The sequence below is a fragment of the Bidens hawaiensis genome, unplaced genomic scaffold (genome assembly GCF_021521415.1).
Source record: "Bidens hawaiensis isolate Kalapana, Puna unplaced genomic scaffold, B.hawaiensis_p1.1 tig00028303_1, whole genome shotgun sequence".
Lineage (NCBI taxonomy): Eukaryota > Viridiplantae > Streptophyta > Magnoliopsida > Asterales > Asteraceae > Bidens > Bidens hawaiensis.
The window spans coordinates 37,961-65,119 of record NW_027494620.1 but is presented as its reverse complement, the minus strand read 5'-3'; the positions used below and the strand labels follow the sequence as shown (position 1 = coordinate 65,119).

The 27,159-nt window shown below is 34.8% G+C and overlaps 2 protein-coding genes across 2 annotated transcripts; both read left to right on the top strand.

The window, feature by feature from the left end:
* The first annotated feature begins 5 nt into the window (after nt 1-5).
* LOC143576795 (uncharacterized) lies at nt 6-26,947 on the top strand. Its single transcript, XM_077060819.1, has 6 exons — nt 6-1,093; nt 1,352-1,467; nt 1,531-1,882; nt 2,018-2,212; nt 2,329-2,447; nt 26,468-26,947. Exons 1-6 carry the CDS (start codon nt 41-43, stop codon nt 26,928-26,930), a joined length of 2,298 nt encoding a protein of 765 aa, XP_076916934.1. The 5' UTR covers nt 6-40; the 3' UTR covers nt 26,931-26,947.
* On the top strand, nt 8,955-14,548 carry LOC143576793 (uncharacterized). Its single transcript, XM_077060817.1, has 5 exons — nt 8,955-9,725; nt 11,625-11,740; nt 11,840-12,191; nt 12,269-12,467; nt 14,484-14,548. Exons 1-5 carry the CDS (start codon nt 9,183-9,185, stop codon nt 14,546-14,548), a joined length of 1,275 nt encoding a protein of 424 aa, XP_076916932.1. The 5' UTR covers nt 8,955-9,182.
* Nucleotides 26,948-27,159: the final 212 nt, after the last annotated feature.

The following is a 27,159-nucleotide window of genomic DNA, read 5'->3' as shown; positions in this document are numbered from 1 at the left end:
ATTCAATTTTCTCGTTATATATTATCCGAGCGGCAATTTAATGGAGACTTTCTTGGAGGAGTTTCAACAACTTAAAATCCAACTTAAAGAGATCAAATTAGCCACCGACAATTTTGATGACAGCAAAGTTATCGAAACTGGTGGTTTTGGGAAGGTGTACGGAGGAGAACTTTCTCACTTTAAGGGACGAAGCATGGTTGCTTTTAAGCGTCTAGATCGTAAATTTGGGCAAGGGGACCCGGAGTTCTGGAAGGAGATCATGATGCTATCACGTTACACACATGAATATCTTGTTTCTCTACTGGGATACTGTGACGAGGATGGTGAGAAGATCCTTATTTATGAGTATGCATCTAATGGAAGCCTCGATCTCCACTTAAGATCCGCTACTTTCACGTGGATTCAGCGTCTTAAGGTATGTCTTGATGCGGCAAGAGGACTAAGCTACCTGCATGATGACAAGGGCACTCAACAAAGAATTCTCCACCGTGATATAAAGAGTTCCAATATCCTTCTCGATGATAACTGGAACGCCAAAGTTTCTGACATGGGACTGTCAAAAGTTGGGCCAGCTAATCAACCGCACACGGTTATTATCACCAATGTTGGAGGTACCATTGGGTACCTGGATCCAATGTATATGGAGTTGGGTATCCTCACGAAAGAGTCAGACGTATACTCTTTCGGTGTTGTCCTATTTGAAGTATTGTGTGGAAGACTATGCTTTGAGAATAGCAAGGGAAGGTTTCCGAGTCTAGTGCGCATGTGGAAACAAAACTACAAACAGAAGTTGGATGGGATTAGCTTTCAAGACATGATGCAAGAAATGGATCTGAGGTCTTTGGAAATATTTTCAGACATTGCATTTCAGTGCCTGCAGAAATATCGTGAACAACGACCTACAATGTCTCTTGTTGTGGAAAAGCTTAAAACCGCACTTGAATTTCAGGAGACTTATGAATGGATGAAACATCCACCGGAACTGGATTATGAAAAGATAATTAAGACGGCAGTACATCCTCTGAGGTACAAATCAGAAGAGGAACTGAAGTCATGCCTCTCCGACGGGATTCTCCTTAACAGGGGCAAAACGGTAATTAGCTATGTCTCTAAGCACTTACTTCTAATGTGTGAATGGTAATTGGTAAACTGTGGTTAATAGATTGTTCATCTTACTATAGGCTAGTAAAGTTATATAGTTCCAACTAAATTCATAAGGTCACATATGATTATGTAATAAAATGGCTTAAACCTAACCGTGCCATCACATGATCACTGCCACTATTTCCACATGTTAAGTTAAATCTTTGCACTTCAAATCTCTACTCTGAAATATCTATTTTATGAACAGTGGTTTTCATTGAATAAGAACGGAGAGCATTGTGAAATGATATCTGCCGCGGGCTGTCTCATTCGAGCTGCACAAACATCTACCTCTGATGGATATGTGTCCCATTCGAGTTCAAGGTACTTGTTTAACTGTTTTTTAAGCATATTGTAATGTACCAATAGTGATTCTTCCTCTTGCAGATTCCCCCCGAACAAGTGCTATATAACAAATTATGGGACGTTCAAAGCACACGTCAGAACTCAATTATTGACACCTCTAATCACATACACAGTAAATCTTGTGTTCAAACATACGAAGTTTGCTTTTACCGAACCGTATTATTTAGGCATCAGATACAGATTGGAAGGGGAGACAAAACCTTCGGTTTCATGCCTCGCAGGCGTGAGAGAAGATGGATGGTTGATGGCTGAATTGTATCAGTTTGAAAGCCAAGAGAGAAATGTTTCTCTTGAAATATCATTTGAGGGCATTATGGATTATTCTAGTCGGAATCTAATTATAGAAGGCATTGAATTTCAACCCGTTGATAAAGTAAGCTAACCGATACGTCATTATTATTTTTATTAATATTAATATTTTAAATTACCTAGGAAATAGGTGAACATTTTCGGTATTTAATATCTTTTATTGTATTTGATCAAAATTCAATTTGTTAATGTTTTATAGGTGGAACATGAAGTGTTAGAGGATGATGAAATTGATATGCAAACTATATCAGAATCAGATGACACATACTGGGAAAACAAATTGCCTAACTATTATGATGACATAATCAAATTGTTAGAAGGTAGTATTAAATGGACAACCAAGAAGGAACTCTACCATATACTTTGCAAAGGGTTTCAGTTGAGTAATGAACAAGTGAGTATATTTGATTTAAATAAATTATGGGATTCTTATCGTTTCTTAATCCTTCATATATCTTGATTCTTGAACAAAGTCCATTTATTGTTTCTAATATTTTTTTTGGATTACAGTGGCTTTTTATTGCTAAAAATGGGAAGAGGTGTCTTATGCTACCAGCAAATTTAGCACTTCTAAAGGACCAATGGAGCTACTGGTATGGGAGTCGGAATCGGAATCAGACAGATGAGAGGTTGTTTCTTTATCTCCCAGCGCTGTGTTTTCTTGTAGACATGTCTATGCTTTGGATATACATAAGGGTGTCAATCTTGGCGGGTTGATAGGTTTCGAGTTGGCGGGTTCAGATTCTTCAACCCTAACCCAACCCATATATTTATTTGTGTCGTGTCGACCCATTTAAATTCGTGTCATGTTCGGGTCAACCCATTTTACGTTCATTTACGAATATGAGTAATACCTAGTGGCTTAATAATAACCTAAACAATCAGTTACTCTTATTTATATAAAACATTTTTAATAATTTGTGATAGATCTAATTGCATTTATCACAAACTTAGGTTCACATATTTTGCTCAAAATAAGAACAAATAATTAGAAATGATAAATGAATAGACGGTTAGGACTAATAAATTAAAAATATTGAAAGTGAAGAGTGGATAAAAATATTTTAAAAAGTAATTAGTTTAACTTTTAAAAGTTGATAGATATATGAAAAATTATATATCAAAGTAAACTTTAAAATTAACACTTCTTATCTTTAAAATCAAAATACCAACTTCTCTAAAATTCTTAAACGGGTTAACAGGTCAACCCACTTTTTAATGGGTCGGGTTCGGGTTAACCCTTCTAAGAAAACGAGTCGTGTCAGCCGACCCAAAACCTATATTTTTTAGTGTCGGGTTTCGGGTCGTGTCAGCCGATCCAAAACCAAGAAAACGTTCGCTTATTTAAATTCATTTCAGGTTTGTTCATTTGTGTTTGTTTAAGTTCATACTTTTATATATGTCAATAATAATTTTCATGTAATTACAATTTAGTCTAGATTTATAAAATTTAAATATCACACATTACAACATTACAATTTAGCCTAATATTATTAATTATTTAGACCCAATGGCTTGATTTTCAAGTTTATTTTTGTTTGGTGTTCGATAATAATTGTTTGCTTATACCTTTAACAAACGAACATGACATACTTGTTTTCTTAACGAACGAACATGTAATAAAATTGTGCAAAGGAAACTCCATTCGTTTAATTGTCTGTGTCAGATTGTTTGTTCGGTTAAGGTTAAATGAGCGAACATGAACATGCCCTGTTTATGTTTGTTCAGTTCATTAATTTACAAGCCTAGATATATACGTGAAACATGTTCTATATGATTTCTGAGCAATGAACCCATACATGTAACAAAAATGTGCAAAGGAAACAGATTGCACCCAGCAACTTGCAGATCAAACAGGTGAAATATGTGTTTGGAGATGCAAGGATCCATTGTTTGTTTTGTGTTATTCCTGCAGATCAAGTTCTAAATTCTTACATATTACTTGTGATGTGTTTTTTCCTGCAGATTTCACATATGTGCTTCTGATCCTAAGAAATCATTTAGTATTGTCTGCAAAATCGACTCTGAATTATTGTCTCCTGAAACAACATATGCATGTTACCTAGTCTACAAACTACCAAGAAACATCCCTGAGGAGGATTTATCTGATTACGAGTCTCCTCTGAAAGTGATGCTAACTAGTACAACCTGGGAAGGGTTTGGTCATTGTCGGTTTATCTATTTAATTAATCCTCAAACACCGGTTATAAGAACAAAGGCTAACCAAAACTCCCGCAATCCTCTGAATAGACCCAAACTGAAAAGCATTCCACAAAAACGGAACGATGGTTGGATGGAAGTTAAAGTATGTAAATTTCAAACTGGTACTGCCCTCGGAGAGAAATCGATGCGTATTGGCTTGGAACCTATCATTAACAGGGCACTGATAAGGCTACGTGTGAAAGGCGTGGAGTTTAGACCTGAATAGACTCTCATTTATTGCATATCTTCTTGTAGTATTGTGCACACGAGATTCGTTGGAATACTGATTAATTTGGCTGTATTAATTGTTTAGGCTATAATAGCTGGAATTAAACATTTTTAATGAAATCATGTGATCTGGACATGGAAAGACGTGCAAGCACATGCATTTGGACCAGTAGAATCAGTTAAATATATAGTTTGTCTATGTATAAGTATAATACATATTAAAACAAAAATTAGCTAGTTTAGTGGTTTCGGTTACAACTAGATACTGCTCCTTGTAACTTGTATAATCAAGCACATCTTGTGTGTATTGAAGTCATTCTTAATCATCATCCAGTTTCGAGAGCCGTGAATTTTCGTACCTTTTTGTTGGTTCTTTTTTAAGACCACTTGAGGTTTATTAGCATCTCCATCTGTAATTCAATCAATCAATCATTCCCAGTAAAATCCCACCGGCAGCAAAGCTATAAGTAGGGTCTGGGGAGGGTGGGATGTAGGCACACCGTACCTCTATCCAAAGGAATAAAGAGGTGGCTTCCAGAGAGACCCTCGGCTCTAAGTACATGTGTATGAAGCAAAATAAAGGGAATCAAAGTGTAACAGTTATATAAAAACTACTACTAATTATAATAATATTAATAATAAGATCACAGTTTAACAGCTATATAAAAGCTAATAATTATAATAATAATAATAATAATATATGTAAGGGAAATACCATTATGGTATGTGACCTAAATAAGTTAAGTCTAAGCCCTAAGGTATTCAATTCTCTCTAAAAATTCTTAACTTTAATTCTACTTCTTCACGAATTCCTATCCTCGACCATGTCCTCGGAGAGGTTTAGGTCTATCAAATCATGCCTAATCCTCTCATCCCAAGTCAATTTCGGTCGTCCTCTACCCCTCCTCCCCTCTATAGTAATGTTTTCTACGGATCTAACATGATTCGTCGTCTGTCTTCTCTTTACATGTCCAAACCATCTCAATCTTCACTCTCTTATCTTGTCCGCTATGTTCGCCACCCCTAATCTCTCGCGAAACACAACGTTTCTTATTCGGTCTAGCCTTGTGTGCCCACACATCCAACGTAGAATTCTCATTTCTGCTACCTCCATCTTCCGCACTTGTGCCTTCTTGATGGCCCAACAATCTGTTCCATATAGCATTGCAGGTCTAACTGCCACCCTATAGAATTTTCCCTTTAGTTTAGTCGGGAAACTCTTGTCGCACAATATACCTGTGGCTGCTTTCCATCTACACCATCCTACCTGAACTCGGTGGGTCACATCACTGTCTAATTCCCCATCGCTCTGTATAAATAATTCCCCATCTCCATCTGTAATTGCTTTGAGAATTTGATTCAATTTTCTCATATATTATCCGAGCAACAACTTAATGGAGACTTTCTTGGAGCAGTTTCAATAACTTAAAGTCCAACTTAAAGAGATCCAATCAGCCACCGACAACTTTAGTAACAGCAAAGTTATTGGAACCGGTGGTTTTGGGAAGGTGTACATAGGAGAACTTTCTCACCTTAAGGGTAAAAGCATGGTTGCTTTTAAGCGTTTAGACCGTAAATTTGGGCAAGGGGACCCGGAGTTCTGGAAGGAGATCATGATGCTATCGCGTTACACACACGAAAATCTGATCTCTTTACTGGGATTCTGTGATGAGGATGGTGAGAAGATCCTTATTTACGAGCATGCATCTAATGGAAGTCTCGATCTCCATCTAGGATCCACTAGTTTCACGTGGATTCAACGTCTCAAGGTATGCCTTGATGCGGCAAGAGGACTAAGCTACCTGCATGATGACAAGGGCACTCAACAAAGAATTCTCCACCGTGATATAAAGAGTTCCAATATCCTTCTCGATGATAACTGGAACGCCAAAGTTTCTGACATGGGACTGTCAAAAGTAGGGCCAGCTAATCAACCGTACACGGCTATTATCACCAATGTTGTAGGTACCATTGGGTACCTAGATCCAATGTATATGGAGCTGGGCATCCTAACGAAAGAGTCAGACGTATACTCTTTTGGTGTTGTCCTATTTGAAGTATTGAGTGGACGACTATGCTTTAAGAATAGCAACGATGGGTTTTTGAATCTAGTGCGCAGGTGGAAACAAAACTACAAACATAAGAAGTTGAATGAGATAATCTTTCAAGACCTGATGCAAGAAATGGATCCGATGTCTTTGGAAACATTTTCAGACATTGCATTTCAGTGTCTGCAGAAATATCGTGAAAAACGACCTACAATAAGCATTTTTCCACTTTTAATATAGATAAATCATATTGACATCAATGTGTATACATTTTATGAAAAAGGTCTATTAAATTTATAGGCAAACCTGAATCATAACCCAATTTCTAATTTTTTAGTACTAAACCTTTTAACTAATTGTATTTAAAAGACGACAATAAAGAATAAACTGATTATGTAAAATATATGCAAAAGTTGCTAATGATGTGAAAAATGTAATAATGTCAGGTATGGATGTGCTGTTTGTTTGCAAGTTGATGTCGCGGTTTGGATATTTGGCGTCGGAAGAACTTGTGTATGTGTGTTGGAAGCCGATGTCTTAGATTGGATCATTAAAATGACGGCTCCCATTTCCTATGAGTCCTAAAAACTTCCTGCGCCTTTACATGAGGAAAACTTCTTTGTTGTTGTGTTCCTTCCTGTACTTGACAAGTGACGCCGTAAAGACATCCTTCTCGTCTTGACCACTCCTTTGACCCTGACAACCATTTATTGATGTTGAGTTTGTTTACTTTTCCGAGCAAATCTTTCATTTTGAATTAAGTTGATGGACCTGACGTTCGGTTGAACCAAGTTGAGCAGCGAAGTGATCAAGGTTTGCTTTCCAAAATGAGTCGTGTATTTGTTGATTTCCATCCTTCGAGTTACCTGATATTTAGCACCAAGCCGTAGCTAACGTGATTTATTCGAGCTTAGACCATGGTGTTGACTTCTTTTCCCCCTAGCCTTTTCTACTTTTCGTGGGATTCTTAGCTTGCCAGATTATCCCACCCTTCGTTTTTGTCGGATTCATCCGACTCTTCTTATTTGCGGTAGTTGTGGTTTGGGTATTGGAACTAAACATGCACAAACCGGTTAACCGGTTATTCGAAAATAGGTTAATTTAATAACCGGTAGTGGTCAACGGTCAATTAACCGATTAGATCGGTTAATCAGGTCAGGTTTAACCGGATTTCAAGCACAAAAACCCTAACCAGTATAACCGGTTTCGGGTATAACCACTACTAGGAAAAAGGCCTTTAATGACACGCATTGCATGTCATTAAAGGGTATATGACACACAATGCGCGTCATTGAAGCCCCTGTCATAAAATGGCTAGTTTTAAATTTAAAAAACCTAAAATTGGTTTCGGTAAACCGGTTTCTGGGCCAAAATGTATAACTGGTTACTAATTAACCGCTGGTTTTTTCCTGGCAGAAACTGGTTAGAAACCGGTCACTAACCGGTTAACCGGTTTTGTGGTGCACCTCTAGTTGGAACTGTTTCGGGTTTTGGAATTGCTGAGGGTGTTAGTATTGTTGGGGTTGTAGGAATCATACATAGAGTCCGCCAAAAGATTGACGAATCTTGGGTGGTTGGTTCAGTGGAGTTGCAATTGGTATTGGGGCAGCATTTGACTCTGAGACGACATTTGTTGATTTGATTCAGGATTACGCTATATAACTACCAACTCTCATTTTCTTCGAACCTTTAGCTGTTCTTGAAGGATCAATATTGAAAGAAAAAATATTTAGGTGTGTAGAGAGAAAAGAGAATGAATTTGTGTGTAAAATATGTTAATTGGTTAGCTTTATATAAATTAAAACCAATTGTTTTGTTTTAAATGACCGTTGATATATGAGTGGGATAAAAAATGTTTGGGACCACATGTTATGGGGCGGTGTTCTCGCCGGTACCAAGGGTCCGAGGCGGCACTGCTCCCTCCCGAATGCGCTCCATCCGCCCTTTTCTATAGATTTATGTTAAACCTGTCAAGTTTGGGTACATAAGATTCTTTTGAAAGATATACATAAAGTTGCAGCATTCAAGTCAACTAAAGAGACGTCATAACTCATAACCACTTGCAAATTGTTTAGGATACAATAGCAAGTCTTAAAACACGTTGAATCAAATCATGTGATCTGGACATCTTAGCTAAAACACGGAAAGACGCGCACATGCTTACGTTTGGTGGAACAAGTTTATATATATATGATAAATATTAGACCAAAAAAATAGCTAGTTTAGTGGTGTAAATTACAAGTAAATTAATACTGTCCTTTGTAAGCTTATATAGAGGCATTGCTTCCCATTGATCAAGCACATATTTTGAATATTGAAGTAATTCTTAATATCATCATCCATTTTTTCGTACCTTTTTGATGGTTTAACACCACCTGAATGGAGACTTTCTTGAAGGAGTTTCAACAACTTAAGATCCAGCTTAAAGAGATCAAGTCAGCCACCGGCAACTTTGATGACAGCAAAGTTATTGGAACCGGAGGTTTTGGGAAGGTGTACGGAGGAAAGCTTTCTCACTTTTTGGGGCGGAGCATAGTTGCTTTTAAGTGTCTAGACCGTAGATTTGGGCAAGGTGCCCCGGAGTTCTTGAAGGAGATCATGATGCTATCACGTTACACACATGAAAATCTTGTTTCTCTATTGGGATACTGTGACGAGGCTGGTGAGAAGATCCTTATTTATGAGTATGCATCTAATGGAAGCCTCGATCTCCACTTAAGATCCACTACATTTACGTGGATTCAACGTCTTAAGGTATGCCTTGATGCAGCAAGAGGTCTAAGCTACCTACATGATGACAAGGGCACCCAACAAAGAATTCTCCACCGTGATATAAAGAGTTCCAATATCCTTCTCGACGATAACTGGAACGCCAAAGTTTCTGACATGGGACTGTCAAAACTAGGGCCAGCTAATCAACCGTACACGGCTATTATCACCAATGTTGTAGGTACCATTGGGTATCTAGATCCAATGTATATGGAGTCGGGTATCCTATCGAAAGAGTCAGACGTATACTCTTTCGGTGTTGTCTTATTTGAAGTATTGTGTGGAAGACTATGCTTTGAGAATAGCAATGGTCGGTTTCTAAGTCTTGTTCACACGTGGAAACAAAGCTACAAACAGAGGAAGTTGGATGACACTATCTTTCAAGACCTGATGCAAGAAATGGATCCAAGGTCTTTGAAAACATTTTCACGCATTGCATTTCAATGTTTACACGAAAATCGTGAAGCACGGCCTACAATGTCTCTTGTTGTGGAAAAGCTCAAGACTGCACTTGAATTTCAGGAGAAATATGAATGGATGAAACATCCACAAGATTATGAAAAGATTAATAGGACTGCAGTACATCCTCTGAAGTACAAATCTAAAACGGAACTGAAGTCGTGTCTCTCCAAAGGGATTCTTCTTAATGCGGTTAAAACTGTAAGTAATTAACTGTCTCTCTAGGCGCCTACATCAAATAGAAATCATATTGTGCATGGAAACTTGTATGTTGGGAAAACAATAGTCTAAAATTTAATCAACCTTAATTGTTTTGATAATGACCAACTTAACCTAAATGTAACATGAAGTAATACTATTATTACTATAGTTCATCAATTATGCTATATGTCAGCCTGACTCCGAAAAGCTCTTAAAATTTTGGGGCTAACGGCGACATTAATAGGTCCTCTGAAATCATATTTTTTATTATGTGATAATTAATTTAACAATTTTAATAATTCTGTTGCATTTTTAAAGCCCAATACGGATCTAAATAAATAATAATAATAATAATAATAATAATAATAATAATAATAATTAGGGATATTGGTTTTTAATACTCCAAACTTTTACTCATTGGTAGATAACGCTCCCAAGTTACGTTTTGTCTCCCACCACTCCCAACTTGTAACTTGTTTTCTCCTGTCACACCTCAACCTAATGGGAACTAACTCCGTTAGTTTTTTTTGCTGACATGGCAAGTCTTATCTGACGTGGCATGTTATTTATTATAAACCAATAAATAACATTTTAAAATATACTATTAAAAAGAAAAACTAATAAAGCTTGCAATCTAGTCATCAACGCCGAGCCGTCTACAGCCAACACCACATCTCCAGCCAACGGCTACGGCCGTTATAAGACGTTATTCGATGAACACGAATAGCAAATAAGAAAGGAATCAGCTGGATGTTATCGGCGAGAAAACCGATGTTCCGGTGGGGTTTACAACGTGATGTAATTGCTTTTCTTGTATGAGATTTAAGCCTATCATTTTCAACTGGTTCTTTCAAAATCTTTTGAAGCTTTGAATAATTTCAATGAAGGAAACATAGAGAGGAATGGATGGAGGAGGTGAGCTTCAATAGTGTTATTAAAATCTCCTCTTTTAGTTTCATTGATTAGGGTTTTTATTTGTAACAGGGATAAAATACTAAAAGTTATCGTGGCCGACAAAGAAGATAATCATTGTGGTTGTGGATTCCGGCGGTGGCTAAAGGGGATGAACGTGGTGGTGGCTAAAGGTTTCAGATGTTGTTGCAGAGGTGTGGTGGTGGTGGCCTTTGACTTCTCTCTGGTTATTATCATTTTAATATTATTAATAGTATGTTATAATAATAGGGTTGAAATTACAATTATGCCACATCAGATAAGACTTGCCAAAAAAAACTAACGTCCCGTTAGGTTGAGGAGTGACACGAGAAAACAAGTTACAAGTTGGGAGTGGTGGGAGACAAAACGTAACTTGAGAGTGTTATCTACCAATAAGTAAAAGTTTGGAGTATTAAAAACCAATATCCCTAATAATAAAGGTTACTAAAATAGCCCGTATAATAACAAAAGTAAAGTTTTTTCTATAAAAATAATACCACCAACAATTGAACCAATGACCTTTTATTACAGACTACACTTACACTCTTTCCATTGCACCAAGGAATCATTTTGTAATATATTGCTTTAAAACAATAATATATATATCAAATTTATATTATCTTTCTTTAAATTATGTGTCTTTCGGGAGAATGGGCTTGGGTCCGTCTACCTCCCTTTGGGGAGGCACGTTGTTATATGTCACGTACATGTTCCTTAACACTTGATTGCTTATCATTAGTTTATTAATGATGTTATATGTCACGTAAATTCCACACATGAAGCACTTAGGAATTAGGATGGACATCCCAATAATCCAGTTACACCATAATCAAGACAGCTGCTTCATTGTGAACTAAATTACCACCACCATCTCACAGGCATTTTCTAATTAAATGCTTAGTTGAAAAATAAAGATAATCTTTGCACTTCAAATGTATACTCTGACAATATTTATTTAATGAGCAGTGGTTTTCATTAAATAAAAATGGAGAGCATTGTGAAATGATATCTGCAGCAGACTGTCTCATTCCACCTGCACAAGCATCTACCTTTGATGAATATGTGACCGATCAAAGTTCAAGGTACCCGTCTTCCTCTTATAGTTTTTGTTTATGTATGTACACTATTTCTTAAGCATACTGTAATGAACCGGTATTCTACCCTGTAATTTCCTCTTGCAGATTCCATCCAAAGAAGTGTTATAAATCTTATAATGGGATGTTCAACGCACATGTCCGAACTCAATTCTTGTCACCACAAATTAAATACACAGTAAATCTTGTGCTCAGACCTACTTACTATACAAGGTTTAATCCGCATTATATAGGCGTCAAATACAGATTGGAAGGGGAGACAAAACCTTTGGTTTCATGCCTCGCTGACAAGAGGGAAGATGAATGGTTGATGGTTGAATTATTTCAGTTTGAAAGCCAAAAGAGAAATGTTGATCTTGAAATTTCGTTTGAGGGCTTTATGAATACTTCTAGTGATCATTATGTAATAGAAGGCGTCGAGTTTCAACCCACTGAGAAAGTAAGCGGACAGATACATGTTTTTATCATATACGCCATTGTTCTTTGTTCAAAATCCAATTTGTTAATGTTGAATAGATGGAACATAAAGTGTTAGAGGATGATGATAATTATATGCAAACTATATCAGAATCAGATGATACATACTGGGAAAAGAAGTTGCCCAAGGATTATAATGACATAATGAAATGGTCAAAAGATGGTGTTGAATGGACAACCAAGAAGCAACTCTACTCAATTCTTTGCAAAGGGTTTCGAATGCATAATGGTTATGTGGGTATATTTGATATATATATATATATGTTGGATATTTTAGTGTTATTGAATTAACTTGTCGATTGAGGAAATAACGTTAGAGATTAAACGAGTTAGGTGACGCGAGAGTGCGGACTTGTTTAATAATAATGTTATTGGGCTTTGTTATTTGGTATTATACATGGGCTTATGTTTAATGTTAAATGGGCTTTTAGTTAATCTATTTGGGCTCATTAGGGAATTGGATTAATATATTAATCAATATTTTCATTCCCTGGATAACATGAATATATCATGAATATGTCGATCGAATAGACAGAACAGAGAGACGGTTACTTCTCTCTGGTTCTTCATCATCACATGGAATCATCAAATCCAATTTCATCTACAGAAAATCTCTGTGTTATCCGATCAATCATTGCGTGTTACCCGCAGATAGGTTTATCTGAAAGTGATTCACGATTCAGAGATTAATCCAGACAATTGTTCAAGAAATCAAGATTGAAATCATGATTACAGGTTTGCATCATTGATCGAATTCATTCCCCATATACGCATTTATACACCAAAGATAAACCTATATGGTTAATTTGATGGATAGTTTCCAATTGCAAGTTCTGGTAATATTTTCTGATGGTATGTGATTCGATTTAAAATTCTGTAGAAACCCTAATTGGCAAATGGATGATTTAATTGGTTTGTATATCTAATATTTGTTGAAATTAAACTAATCGTTAATGCATTATCTTCTAGTTTAAAAATCAAAAAGGGATAACGGTTTGGTGGATTTGTAAAGAACCGTTTTGTGTTTTTTTTTTCCTTCCTTTCTTTTAGAACATTGACATGCGATATTTGGTGGCATGGGGTTTGGGATCATAATAACAAATTATTGACTTTCTGGAATAATCTGTTCATAGCATATCATGAGAGATAAATATTATAATATATATAATATAGCAATTGGGAAGTGGCTCTGCACATGAAGGGGGGTTAATTAATTTATTTATTTTTACTCCCATTCATTAACATAAAGGGGAAAAGAAAACTGTTTTGTGTTTTGTGAATTTCTGTTCACATGGAGAAAATATATATGATATACTGATATACATATATATTTAGTTCTCTCAATAAAGAAGACGAGTTCATGGGTATATATGGAATTCTCTTGAAATATATGATACACATATTTTGCACATGGGAAAGAATATGTTCACTGGACATTATTAAGTATTAGATGCTTATTTGAAAATACAATCATAATTACATTAATGTATAGAAGTGTTTGTTGATGCAGATAATCATATTGTTAATTGTTAATGTATGTAGGTAGTTTTACTGTTATTTATGATGTATTTGATTTTAGTTATTTACTATCTTCAAAAAAACATATCAGTTAGTTAATCTGGTAACTGTGTATAAGTTTTTAGTTAATCTACGAGCATGCTTGAGGATTTAAGGGTACAAACAAAGTAGCTTCCATCCACTATTATAAAAGCCCATATTGTTTCATGCTGTTTGATACTATAGGCATCTACTTATTGATTATGTATAACTTTACATGTAAAAAACAACTAATAAACTTCAGTTAAATTTCCCTGAATTTGCAAAGTTTTGAATGAGATACATAAAATGAGTTAGATTTATCCCTTGAAGCTGCAGGGATATATTGAACAACAAGAGGCAAAATTACCAATCTTTAGATGAACAAGAGTGCAACTTCTTAAAAGTTCATTGAATCATTAGTAGTTGCTTAAGAGTAACCTCAAGCTAGGCTTTAGAATTGTGGGCATATTCATACACATATATACAACACCTACACATATCATGATAATATTCCTACACATATATACAAAGTAGGGATAGTGTAGGGAATAGTATGCAGTGTAGGAAACATGTCAAACCGTATTAAGTGGGCATTGGATTAGAAAATGTATTAATGGTTTCTAATGTTTGTTTTAAAAAAATTCATAAAATAAATTTCCATTTTGTTAGAAATACAAAGATGATCATAACCCTGATATTTTTTTTAACATTTCAGGGAATACATTGGATGCACCCAACAATACGTCCAAACGCAAAGAAATCACAAATAAGAGGAATTGATCAAGTATAGAGGACTGAAGGATTTATTTAAGTACAAAGGATTTTAACTTTCTTCTAATCAAGCCTTGTAGGAAATTGTGATACCAGTTGCATTGCAACATCTACTTACCTAATTCTACAATAAATTTTTTTCTTTGTTCATTGTATTCATCGGTAATCAATCTGACGAGAGTCGTCTACTATTCTATGTAGTTTGAAATCTAACGAGAGTCGTCTACTATTCTATGTAGTTTATTTCAACTAGTTTGTATTCATTTGTTATAGTTTTAACAATTTTAATCATTTGAATTTTCTATTATAATTTTTCTATGCTTGAGTATAAATTCAAGTTTTTTGTTGTTTTGTAACAATAGTATAATTAGACGGGTGATTAGCTCTTAAAAATTTTGTTGTGTAGTGTTACCTACATTGGTTTCCTACACAATTTTCAACATCATTCAATTATATTAAACCAAAATTTACATCCATGAGTTTAAAATTTTCAAACCTTGTAAAAAGGCCAAAACAAGTTAATAAAACATTAGGTTTCTACAACTTATTTTAAACAAAATATTACAACCAATGAATTAGTTAAAATTAATAAGTAGTGGTCATTCTCTATATAATCCTTCATTAACATAAAAGTCAAGCCAACTTAGAACCTTCAAAATATCTAATTTTTTTATTGCTTATCTTTGAAACGATAACTCTTCGCCGCATCTTTAATCCTTAAACGCAACAATCCAACATTATATATTGTAAGAATTCTAAAGTCTTCGTGGTTTTCGGGTGTATCCATTTTGTCTTTAACCAAATTGTGTCAAAGAAAGCATCACGTCTGCCCTCGAATGCCCAACGATCCACAAGTAACTTACAAAATATTTCTTCTGCATAAAATAAAATAACATTAAGCGACTAAAATACTAATAAATTAAAGATACAAATGAATTATCAATTATGCATCTAAATTAAGTGTATAGGTTTAACATTTTTGAAACACTTACACATATCATCATTATAATATTAACAAATCGGTCATAATAGATATAATCAATGTTGTTGAAACCGGTCCGACCGGGATTCGGTCCACCGACCGGTTCGGTTCACATAGTTCGCTCGGTTGTCAGGGAACCGGCCGGTCCGAATCTGTTCGGCCGGTCGGACCGGAAAACCGGTTGAACCGGTTTTATAAGGAAAAAAATATTTTTTTTTTGAAAAATCATTTTTTAAGCTTGATCCGTCATTTTTTGACCAAATTTGTTCGGCCGGTCCAACCGGTTCGACCGGTTGAACCGGTGAACCGGTAGGCCGTCCGGTTCGGTGTCCGGTCCGGTTATGAAAACATTGGATATAACTACACAAATAAGTGTAGTATTCCTACACACATATACAAAACCTACACATCTTATATTATAATATGTCTACACAAATCATCATATACCTACACTGTAGGCATATGCCTACACATCTAACATACACCTACAAAGATCATCATATACCTAAAAATCTAACATACACCTACACAGATCATCATATACCTATACCTACACAGAGCATAAGATTCCTACACAACCAACGACACTATAAAAAAGCATATGAAAAACTTACACATATCACCAATTACCTCACAATCCAATCCCAAATCAATTACCTCAATTAATTCTCAACTTAGTAACTACCAAAATCATGTCAGCAAGGAAAATATTTATTTAAATCATCCTTCATTATAATTTCAAATGGCTGAACATTTGATACAAGTCATCAAATACCTGCACATCTAAACTAGCTAGCAAATCGTTATTTAATAAACAAATCATTATACTATACCTACACACATACATAACACCTTTATAGACCACGATGCACCAGACTTGAATCGCCATGATATAACAAAAACATATTACACATATAAGTATACATAACATAAAAATTCAATCATACATTTGTTCTTAACAAAATACACTTTGAACATAAAAGCCCTAATTTCAAAACATAATATAATACTGATACTTTAATGTAGGTTTTCAGACTTTGAACTTACTTATATTTAATTCATCAACTTTTTATAAAATTCAAATAGTGAAGAAAGAACTTTTGGTGTCAACCCAATACAATTTAACATGTACTTAAATCAATTTTATCTTATTACCAAATCTGTTCATTTTGCCATCTCTTGGTTACAACTCATCATTTTAAGAATTATGAATATACATAAACATTCTACAATTGTTCATAATACCACTTACACCGATCATCATATTATTCATAACGTACGGTGTAGGAACTAAGAGATTTCTTTAAATGTAGTGCAGAGATATTACTACATATATCCACATACAAATCGTTGCGTTAACCGAACAATTAGTCAAGCTACACATACGCTACAAATATACCACTACAAAACCATTAATATCACTACACATATGCAACTTAACTTCTAAACAACTTACACATAAAATAAATTTGACTCAGATTAATACCTACACAACTTACACAATTTGCAGATACACCGTTCACGACCTTCATATAACATAATGTATACTTAAATCAACACTTACACAACCTACACAACTTACGGATAAACCATGCACATCATAACTGGTTATGCTACATATGCAGAACTGGAAACCTACACCAAAAAATTAGAGTAATAACCGAACATCCAAACAATAACCCACAATATATAATATAGTTAGTAGGGTTTTTTTGTACCTTTCTTTACCAAAGCAACACGAATGCTAAAAAAAACATATTCATAAAACAAGCTAAATAGGCAAAATTAACAATGTACATCATCTAGTATCTACAATTATTAACTCATACACTAGTATTTTATACTTTGATTGAAACAAACACATGTAATTATCCTACATACCTTGAATCATTGTGTAGGTTAGGTCGACGTAAAAAAAACCCAAATTAGGCTGCAAACCATCGTGATTAACAACAACGATGAACAATTGTAGAATCATTCTAGTTAAATTCGTCGATTTTGTTATCAATTTCAGATGAAGGGTCGAATTTTGCACTAGGGTTAATGACAAGCAGCTTGGGAATGAAACAAGGAACTCCATACGTCACTTATTGTTTGCCTACACAACCTAAACATATAGACATAAAAAACTTATCAATTTGTGTAAAACATCACAACACCCAGGTTTCAGAATTGTTTTCACTATATGTCTTATCAAAACTAACTACCACACCCACTAAACAAAATAATTACAACAAAAATATGTGGTGTATTGAACTATGAATAACTACATCAGAACTCGTTAAACATGCTTTCATTATTAACTTAATAACCTACATGTTCTAATACTTAAGGAATAGAAATCGATCGACTTTAATTTGGTCGATTGTGTGTATCAGTTGGATATTAGAAGAGGATTTTATGGCTTGAATTGTGTGGAGGAATTACTGAGTGAATCCAGGGATACTCCAACCGTTTCTTTTTTATAGCTACACACTAATGACTTTTTAGCCCTTCCAAGCAATAAAAATCTGGTTAAAAGTTATTTATATTTACTAAATTGCCATGCTTTAACATAAACCATTGATCTTTGTAATCAATGGTTGAGATTTACTTCTCGCGCTTCTCGTGATAATATTACTTCTCGCAAGATCCATCCCCTATATATATATATATATATATAAATCATTCTTATCCTTTCTTAAACTAAAGTTCGTTTACTTGTTTCTACTATTTGTCGGTTGACAGTGGTTTTCTCTTGCTAAAAATGGGAAGAAGTGTTTTAAGCTACCAGCAAAGTCAGCACTTCTAAAAAGGCAGTGGAATTGGAATCAGATAAACAAAAGGTTGTTTCTTTATCTCCCAGCACTGTGTTTTCTTGTGGACATGTCTATATGTTGTTTCTTTAAACAAGCAAGTAAAAGATGTGACTGGAGATACAAGCATTTAAACAATTTTCTAAATAATCTATCTTTTTTTGGGTGGGTGGTTGGGAGGGGTATCTAAATGGCCGTCCACAAAACAATCAAAAGCTTGTTTTGACCACTAAAGTCAAACTTTGGAAGTTATTTGTCATAATGGCCATCTGACCAATATCCGAACAGCCGTCCTGGACTGCAGATGGTCAAACTTTGAAATTTTTTGGCTAAAACAGTCTTATCTCTATCCAGATGGCCATTTTGAATGGTGTTGGATTAGATGTAAGACGGGTGTATGTATAGTTGACCCCCTATTTATTGCATGCATTACAAGAACCTTGGTCACGTTTCACATAGACGGCCTCTCAAGATGCGCCATTGGACCCCTTGTGAAACATGACCAAGATTTTAACCGCTGCAAATATTGTTTGTTTATCTAATATCGATTATCATAATCAAGTTCTAAGATCCTACATAGTACATACTATTTGTAATGTGTTTTTCTCCTGCAGGTCTGAAGAAATTGCTTATAATCCTAAGAAATCTTTAGTATCGACTACGAGATTAACTATGAAATGTTATCGCATAATACAACATATGCATGTTACCTAGTCTTCCAATTACCAGAAAACATCTCTGAGGTTTTATCCGATTATGAGTATCCTCTGAAAGTGATGCTAACTAGTACAACCTGGGAAGGGCTTGGTCATTGTCGGTTTATCTATTTAATTAATCCTCAAACACCGGTTATAAGAACAAAGGCTGACCAAAAGTCCCACAACCCTTTGAATAGACCTAAACTGGAAAGCATTCCGCAACAAAGGAACGATGGTTGGATGGAAGTTCAAGTGTGTAAATTTCAAACTCTTACTACCTTCGGATGGAAATGGATGCGTTTTGACTTGGACTCTATCATTAACAGGTCATTAAAAGGGCTCAGTGTGCAAGGAGTGAAGCTAAGACCTGAATAGATTCTCAGTCATTTGTTGATATACTTTTTTTTTTTAATAATCATACTTCATTTCTTTGAACAACTTTACTGATACACCATTTGCTTCATATATCTCACTCTATTTAGAATACACCAAGTGTATAGGAGGATCCTTTTTTCTTCATATATCTCACTTCATTTCTTAATGTATTTAGTTGTTATTCAGTCCCTGAGGATCTTACTGGCAACAAGTGTAGAGGAGGGTTCTTTTTTCTTTTTTCTTTTTTTTTTCTCTTTTGGCCTATACTTTTTACATGTTATTCCACTTTCTAATAAAAAAATGATGCTAAATCTTAAGCCAAACTTGTTCCAGTTTTAGTTTAGATAAATCATATTGACATCATTGTATTTACATGTTACAAGAAAGATTAATAATCTTATAGGCAAACCTTACGAAAAGATAGTGAACTTTTACCAAATTCTATTTTAATTACAACTCTTTTTAATTAACTATATTTTAAATTTGATACTACAATATAAATTGATTATGAAAAATCAATGCAAAAGATGTGAAAAATATAATAATGTTTGCGCTATGGATGTATTGTTTGTAGAAAAAAAATTTAAAAATGGGGATGTTTGGATTCACTATACATATGTGTCTTAGGATAGGCACTATACACCCTTCAAGTACGACGTGAAGCATACGTGAAAGGGGGTGCACACATGACGTCCCTGAACACCGTTCCGCCCCCTTCAGAGTCAGGCATGACCTGACCAAAATGAGCACCCTCATTCAGGTCCCGCCACATTTATCCTCTCTTTTATATTAAATAAAAAATTTTGAAAATGGAGAATGGTGGAGAATGAGAAGTGTAACACCCTAAGGGGCTGTTTGGCAATCCTCTGAATTATTAAGTGTTGAATGGGTAAGAGGTCTGAATGAGTAAGATGATCTGAACCAGTAAGAGCTGAATGAAATGTGTCTTTTGGTTAGACATCTGAATAACTATGAAAAATTACTATTTTACCCCTTTACGTAGATTTGGTATTAATCTCATTCAAAAGATCTAAATGATTATAAACAAACTAGATTTATATTCATTAATGAAAAAAAATGTATTTTTTAGTTCTTTAAACAAAAAACGGGAAATTAGAATCTATAAATATATTAAAAAGTTAGAAAATTTTAAACTATTTATACAAATAATATACATTTAATATAATACTAAACAAAATTGTAATAAAAGTTATATGCAATACTAAACAAATATATACAATACTATACAGATTATAACAAATATATATTATCCCTAATTTGTCTCTTACCCAGAAATTGGTAACGGATCTCCACCGGAGAACCTCAAGAGAGGCGGTGCATGGCGGCTAGTGATGGTGGTGTGTTGGTAGGCTTTTGTTGAACAACATAACCTTTCCCCTTCGTCTCTTACCTTTTTTCTGGTCACCGGTCATCAGATAAAGCCCATCGATTCTCCGGTGACTTTGTTAATGACGGCATTTGAAGGGTGGATGCAACAATAAATGGTGAAAGGTTGTGGTGGCTGTGTTCGATTGTGGCTGAGGTCGGTTTTACGGCGAGAATGGATGACGGCGGTTAGGGTTTCACCTTGAGCCGCATCTCCGACGAGACCTTGCTGGTTCTCCGGCGACGACTCATCAAGCATGGTGGTCGGATTATAAATGGAGGGTAATTTGGTCTTGATTTCATTCAACAAGCATCTGATTCATTCAGCATCAGTTTCACACTGAATCATTCAGAGGTAAAATATCTGACCGAATCAGACCCAAGGGTTGAACCAAACGCTCTGAATCTGACCGATTCACACGTTTGCCTCTGAATGGTTCAGATTCAGACTCTACCAAACAGCCCCTAAGCCAATCTCACATCGGTTGTGGACAGAAGAGATTTTTAATTCATAAGTAGATGTCTCGCATCTTAAATCACCACCGTGTTTTGGGCTTAATGCTAGTTGACGAGAGGAAAGTTCCATAGTTAAGCGTGCTAAGATGGAAGTGTGACCTCCTGGGAAGCCTCCAACTTGGCAACCAAAAACAAATGTTAAGCTCTTCGTGGGCAAAGCGGACAATATTTGTGGTACGAGGGTCGGATGTTACAAGTGGTGTGACACCCTGCATTTTCACGTTAACTTCGTTAACCCGAACTCCGTTATCTTAAAGGTCATGCATAACATTTACACGAGTCAATAATGAGTCACACACATGAGTCTGTTAGTACGCGTTGGAGATCAATGTTGAATCTGATATGTTAAAATAATTCAGATGTAATTGTTAAGTGCTAGATTATTTTATGTGTTACACCATTTAGTATTATGTTCGCTTAACATGCTATTAGTTTTTATATGAAAATAATATCTCGAGTATATGTTCATAATATTGTCTATGTGAAATTGCATGCTAAATTATTATGTGTTTAATTCGTAGTTTGTTTCATGAAATTGTGATTCATTGCGCGTAATTTGTATGTTTTCGGCTTTTATAAGAAATTTTTAACAATAATAACAACGAGGCTTATTTTTATTAGCTTGAGTTATTATTTTATCCATAATGATTCATTATGACCCGACTTGGTGTTAAAATTGCTCGTTTATGTCAAAAATTGTTTAATAAGGTACTGGTCTTGTAAATGTTGATTAAAACAATATTAAAAATAATAAAAACCCAAACCTAATCCCCCAAACCGTCAATCTACCTGCTCACCCTCTCTCAGACTACTCCCATTAGCAAACTAGTGTTAGTTTGAAACACTATTTAAAAATAAATAAAATTGAAAAATGCTTTAAAATTGGCCGAACCATTCGGAATATCAATCTAGTTTGCCCACCCAACTTGCAGCCACATGTCTCTATATTATTGGTTCTCATTTTAATTTATTTTTTCTTTTCTTTTCATACTAATTAATTTTAAGTCTAAAAATGTTTTTCTTTAATAACTTTTAATTAATAAGTTTTTAAAAAAATATAAAAACACAGTATTGTTTAGTTTTTTTTTGTGAACACACTGGTATAAATATTATTAAAAAAAACTTTAGATCGCAAAATAAACATATTTAGGCAAAAGTTTGGCGATGATGAATAATTATGTAGTTTTTATCATTTCTAAGTGTAATTTTATATTTAATGCTACAATTGTAATTTTGTTATCTACTTTATTTAAGTGTGTTTGGTGAATATAAATATTTTTAAAATATTTTTATATTAAATATATATTGTTTATTTTTAAATAAAGAAGTTATTTTTTATATTTCTAAACAATTTTAATAATTAAAACAACAATTATTAATAAAAAACAATTATAAAATTATACTTATTTAATATAAAAGTAATAAAGTTTGGTTTGCTAATGAGGGTGGAAATTTTGGTTTGGTTGGATTGGGTTGGTGGAAGAGAGATAAATTAATTTTATAATGAAGATTGGGTTGGGTTGGTTTGTGAATGAGAATGGTCTCACGATTCCAAATCACCAACAAACCCTAATCATCTTCAATTCAACCTCAATTCTTGCAATTAGTTGTGTCTTTGAGTGATTCTTATCATTCCTAACACTAGTTGGTAAGTTTTATGCATTGAATTCATGTTTTTAATGTATTGTGAAACCCTAGATGTTAAATCTCTGTAATATTGATGATTATGATGTTAATTGATGAATTAGAACCCTAGAGATGACATAAACATGTTAGGGTTTGAGTTTTGATGACAACAGTTAGCTGACAGATTCGTTCTTGTTTATTGTTTGGTCTGTAATTCAATGATAATTGATTGCTATTGATCGATTCTTGATTTTAGGATATAGTCTAGTTTCCAGAAAGGAAAATTTTGTAATTTTTGGATGAGATTTGAATAGTTTTTATGTTTTTACAAAAACATGTGTCAAAGCTGATTCGGGGATTTACATTATGGTCTATCTTTCCGACACCATAACTCCCTAATAACAAAACCAAATAAGTTGGTTCTGCTTCTGGAAGTTAGTATTATGAGTTTAGAAGACAATACAATTGGCCTTGCACAATTTTGATACATGAGCTGAGAGAACCATGAAAGTAATTTATATTGCGCAATCTGATGAATTATTTGTACCTACATGTGATGATTGATTTATTGTGAATAGTTTACACTAAGGAAAAAATATAGTAAAAATATATTGAGAAACTCAATCTATACATACTTGGTAATTGTTTTGGGATTTATTTATAAGGAATACTTAGTTAAATAAATTGGATTGTACATGTGAAATTTTGTCTTGAAAATTACTTTATCAGATTTTGAATACTTGACTATTACTTGATGTTTTGATCATGGTGTGACATAGGATGCATGTTAGAACAACTTAGAATAGTCAACATTAATTGAAATCACCAACGAGTCATCGGGTCAAGTTTGTGCTTGTGTGTGAGTCCATACTTGGGTTTCAGAGTCATGTGTTGTTGAACATATTCTCATAACTTAAATACTTGTACTAGGTAACGGTTAGCAAGTCAAGTGCATCCTTTTGGTTTTGAGAAAAGTATGTTACACGCGATACCAGGTGAGTTCATGCTTTTTCCTATTTGTTTTCTGTCCAGAAAACACAAAACTATTTTCGTATACTTGTTTTCTAGAAATAAAACACCAAACATTTTCCTTACTTGTTTTCTGGATTGAAAACACTAAACTAATTTCGTATACATGTTTTCTGGATTGAAAACACTAAACTATTTTCGTATACTTGTTTTCTGGATTGAAAACACAAAACATTTGCCTATACATGTTTTCTGGATTGAAAACACAGACGTACTTACATACTGGTTTTCTAGAGGAAAACGCAGCAACTAATTTTGGATTTATGTAATTTCTTATATATCACAAGTGTATACTAGATGCCCTCATATCCACTTAAAGTCCTTACATACCTTGAACCATTATGATGGGATCGCAGGGAAATTTAAGTGGTGCTACTGGGTTTGACAAACCCCACTTGCTAAAACTCGACTGGAGGTCGGACGGGTGTAAATTGTCCTAACATACTTTGCGCCAGTGTTTTGTGATATACCTGGTAAGAAGGCATACAGACAGTCAGCTTCGGTTCAAACGTCTTGTGGCTTGTAAATGGGTTAGCTACCCTGGTATATTTGAAAAATGCTAAATCTACTTACACATATACTACTTATGCTACGTATACTACATACACTATATATACTACTTTTTACTACAACTGTTGAACTCACCAACCTCATGTTGACCCTTGAGTATTTATACTTGCCCAGGTTGCTAGATGTGCTAAGGAGTGGGTTGCATTGCATATGTCAGGAGTCACAGTTGTCGCGTGAACCTTAATTTCACATTGTTTAAATTTGATGGGTTGTGCATGTTTGAGCACGAGGTTTATTATTTTAAACCATTTACTTTACGCTTCCGCAAAACTTAAAACTGTATGGTTTGGTTTTTGTTTTCTCTTGTTTGATTGAGACATAATAATATTTTGAATATTTTGAATTGGATGTTTGGTATAACAAATGAGCTAGATCCTGGTATGTCACACGCCTCGCGGTAAAACGCCGCTCGTCGAAATTTGAGGGTGTGAAAAGTTGTATCAGAGTCACTCATGTGTCGTTCGGGATGGTGGGGCAAACCTCATCAGATCAGAGACGGTGAGTCCCCGGGGGTGTCGCGAGGTACATCTTAGGAGAATCCCATATATTGGATTGGATGGTGGGGCAAACCTCATCGACGACGATGAGTCCAAAAGGGGGGATGTTTGTAACACCCGAGGCCAATCCCACATCAGTCGTGAACATAAGAGATTCTTTGTTTATAAGTAAATATTTTGCCTCTCAAATCTACAACGCGTTTTGGGCTTAATGCTAGTGGACAAGAAGAGAGCTTTATAGTTAAGCGTGCTCAGGTGAAAGTAGTATCAAGATGGGTGGCCTCCGGAGAAGTCTCTATCTGGGCAGCCAAAAACAAATGTGTGAGCTTTTAGTGGGCAAAGCGAACAATATTAGTGGTGCGAGGGGCCAAATGCTCTTCGTGGGCGGAATATTAGTGGTGCGAGGGGCCGGATGTTACAAGTGCCCCGCCATCCTGAACGGCACAGGAGTGGCAAAGTTGGAGTTCCTTCTTGGTTGTCCATTTAATACTACCTTCTAACGATTTTATTATGTCATCATAATAATTTAGCAATTTGTTCTCCCAGTATGTGTTATCTGATTCTGATATAGTTTGCATATTAATTTCATCATCCTCTAACACTTCATGTTCCACCTTAATCTTTATGTTCCCAGGAAATCTTTTACTATCGTCTGCAAAATCTACTCTGAATAATGATTAGGTGGCATGGGTGTATATTTGATATAAATCAATTATGGGATTCCTATCCTTTCTTAATCATTCTTTATTCTTGAACAAAGTTTATTTACTTATTTCAAATTTTTTGGGATTACAGTGGTTTTTTCTTGCTAAAATCGGGAAGAGGTGTCTTATGGTACAGGCAAATTTAGCACTTCTAAAGAACCAGTGGAACTGGTATCGGACAAATGGAAGGTTGTTTTACATCTCCCGGCAGTGTTTTTTTCTTGTAGACATGTCTATGCTTTGGATATACATTAACATAGACTTGTAAACGAACCAAACATTTAATGAACTGCTCGACGGGAAGTTCACTTGTCTAAGGAACTTTTTTCATTTGGGGTTTCCAAATATTGAGTAAAATCTTTCTCATGTTTCACAAGGGCAATCGATCTCAGACGACATGTCTCAAGAGGTTGTCATTGTGAAACATGACCAAAACTTTACGCCTTCTGATGCATGCAAAATGAGTTACCCCATATAAATAAGAATCTGTTTTAATAAATTTGAGCACCTAATATTAAAAAAATTAATAAAAAAAAATCAACGTTCATATACATATATGAGGTTCATTTCAGAAGTCCCAAATTTAAGAACTCTTTTCAACCAATCAAATTAGTTATTATTTTTACATATATTTAAGAACTTTTAAAACTCGTGTTAATCTGCTGCGAAAATTGTTTGTTTATCTAACATCAATGTTCTAAATTCTTACCTTTAAAACTCTTATTACTTGTGATGTGTTTTTTCCTGCAGATTTGACGAAATTGCTTGTGATGCTAAGAAATCTTTTAGTATCGTCTGCAATGTTTACTCTGGATTATTGTCGCCTGAAACAACATATGCATGCTACCTATTCTACAAACTACCAAGAAACATATCTGAAGAGGGTTTATCTGATTACGAGTATCCTCTGAAAGTGATACAAACTAGTACAACCTGGGAAGGGTTTGGGCATTGTGGGTTTATTTACTTACTTAATCCTCAAACTCCGGTTATAAGAACAAAGGCTAACCAGAACTCCCGCAACCCTTTGAACAGACCCAAACTGAAAAGCATTCCACAAAAACGGAACGATGGTTGGATGGAAGTTCACGTATGTAAAATTCAAACTGGTACTATCTTCGGAGAGAAATCGATACGTATTGGGTTGGACTCTATCATTGACAGGTCACTGGAAGATCTCACTGTGCAAGGCATTGAGTTTAGACCTGAGTAGATTCTCAATTATATATCTATATGACTATATGTATGTCGGTGTATGATAAGCCGATAGTTATTTGTTTGATATACTAATTCTGTTATCATGGTAATTTTTTGTGATAATGATATTTTGAACTTCATATATCTCACTATTTGGAATGCACCATGAATTTACCTATCAGACGGTGTACAATATGTATCTAAACTAAAAGTTTAGTTTATTTAGCTGTTATTCAATCTCTGAG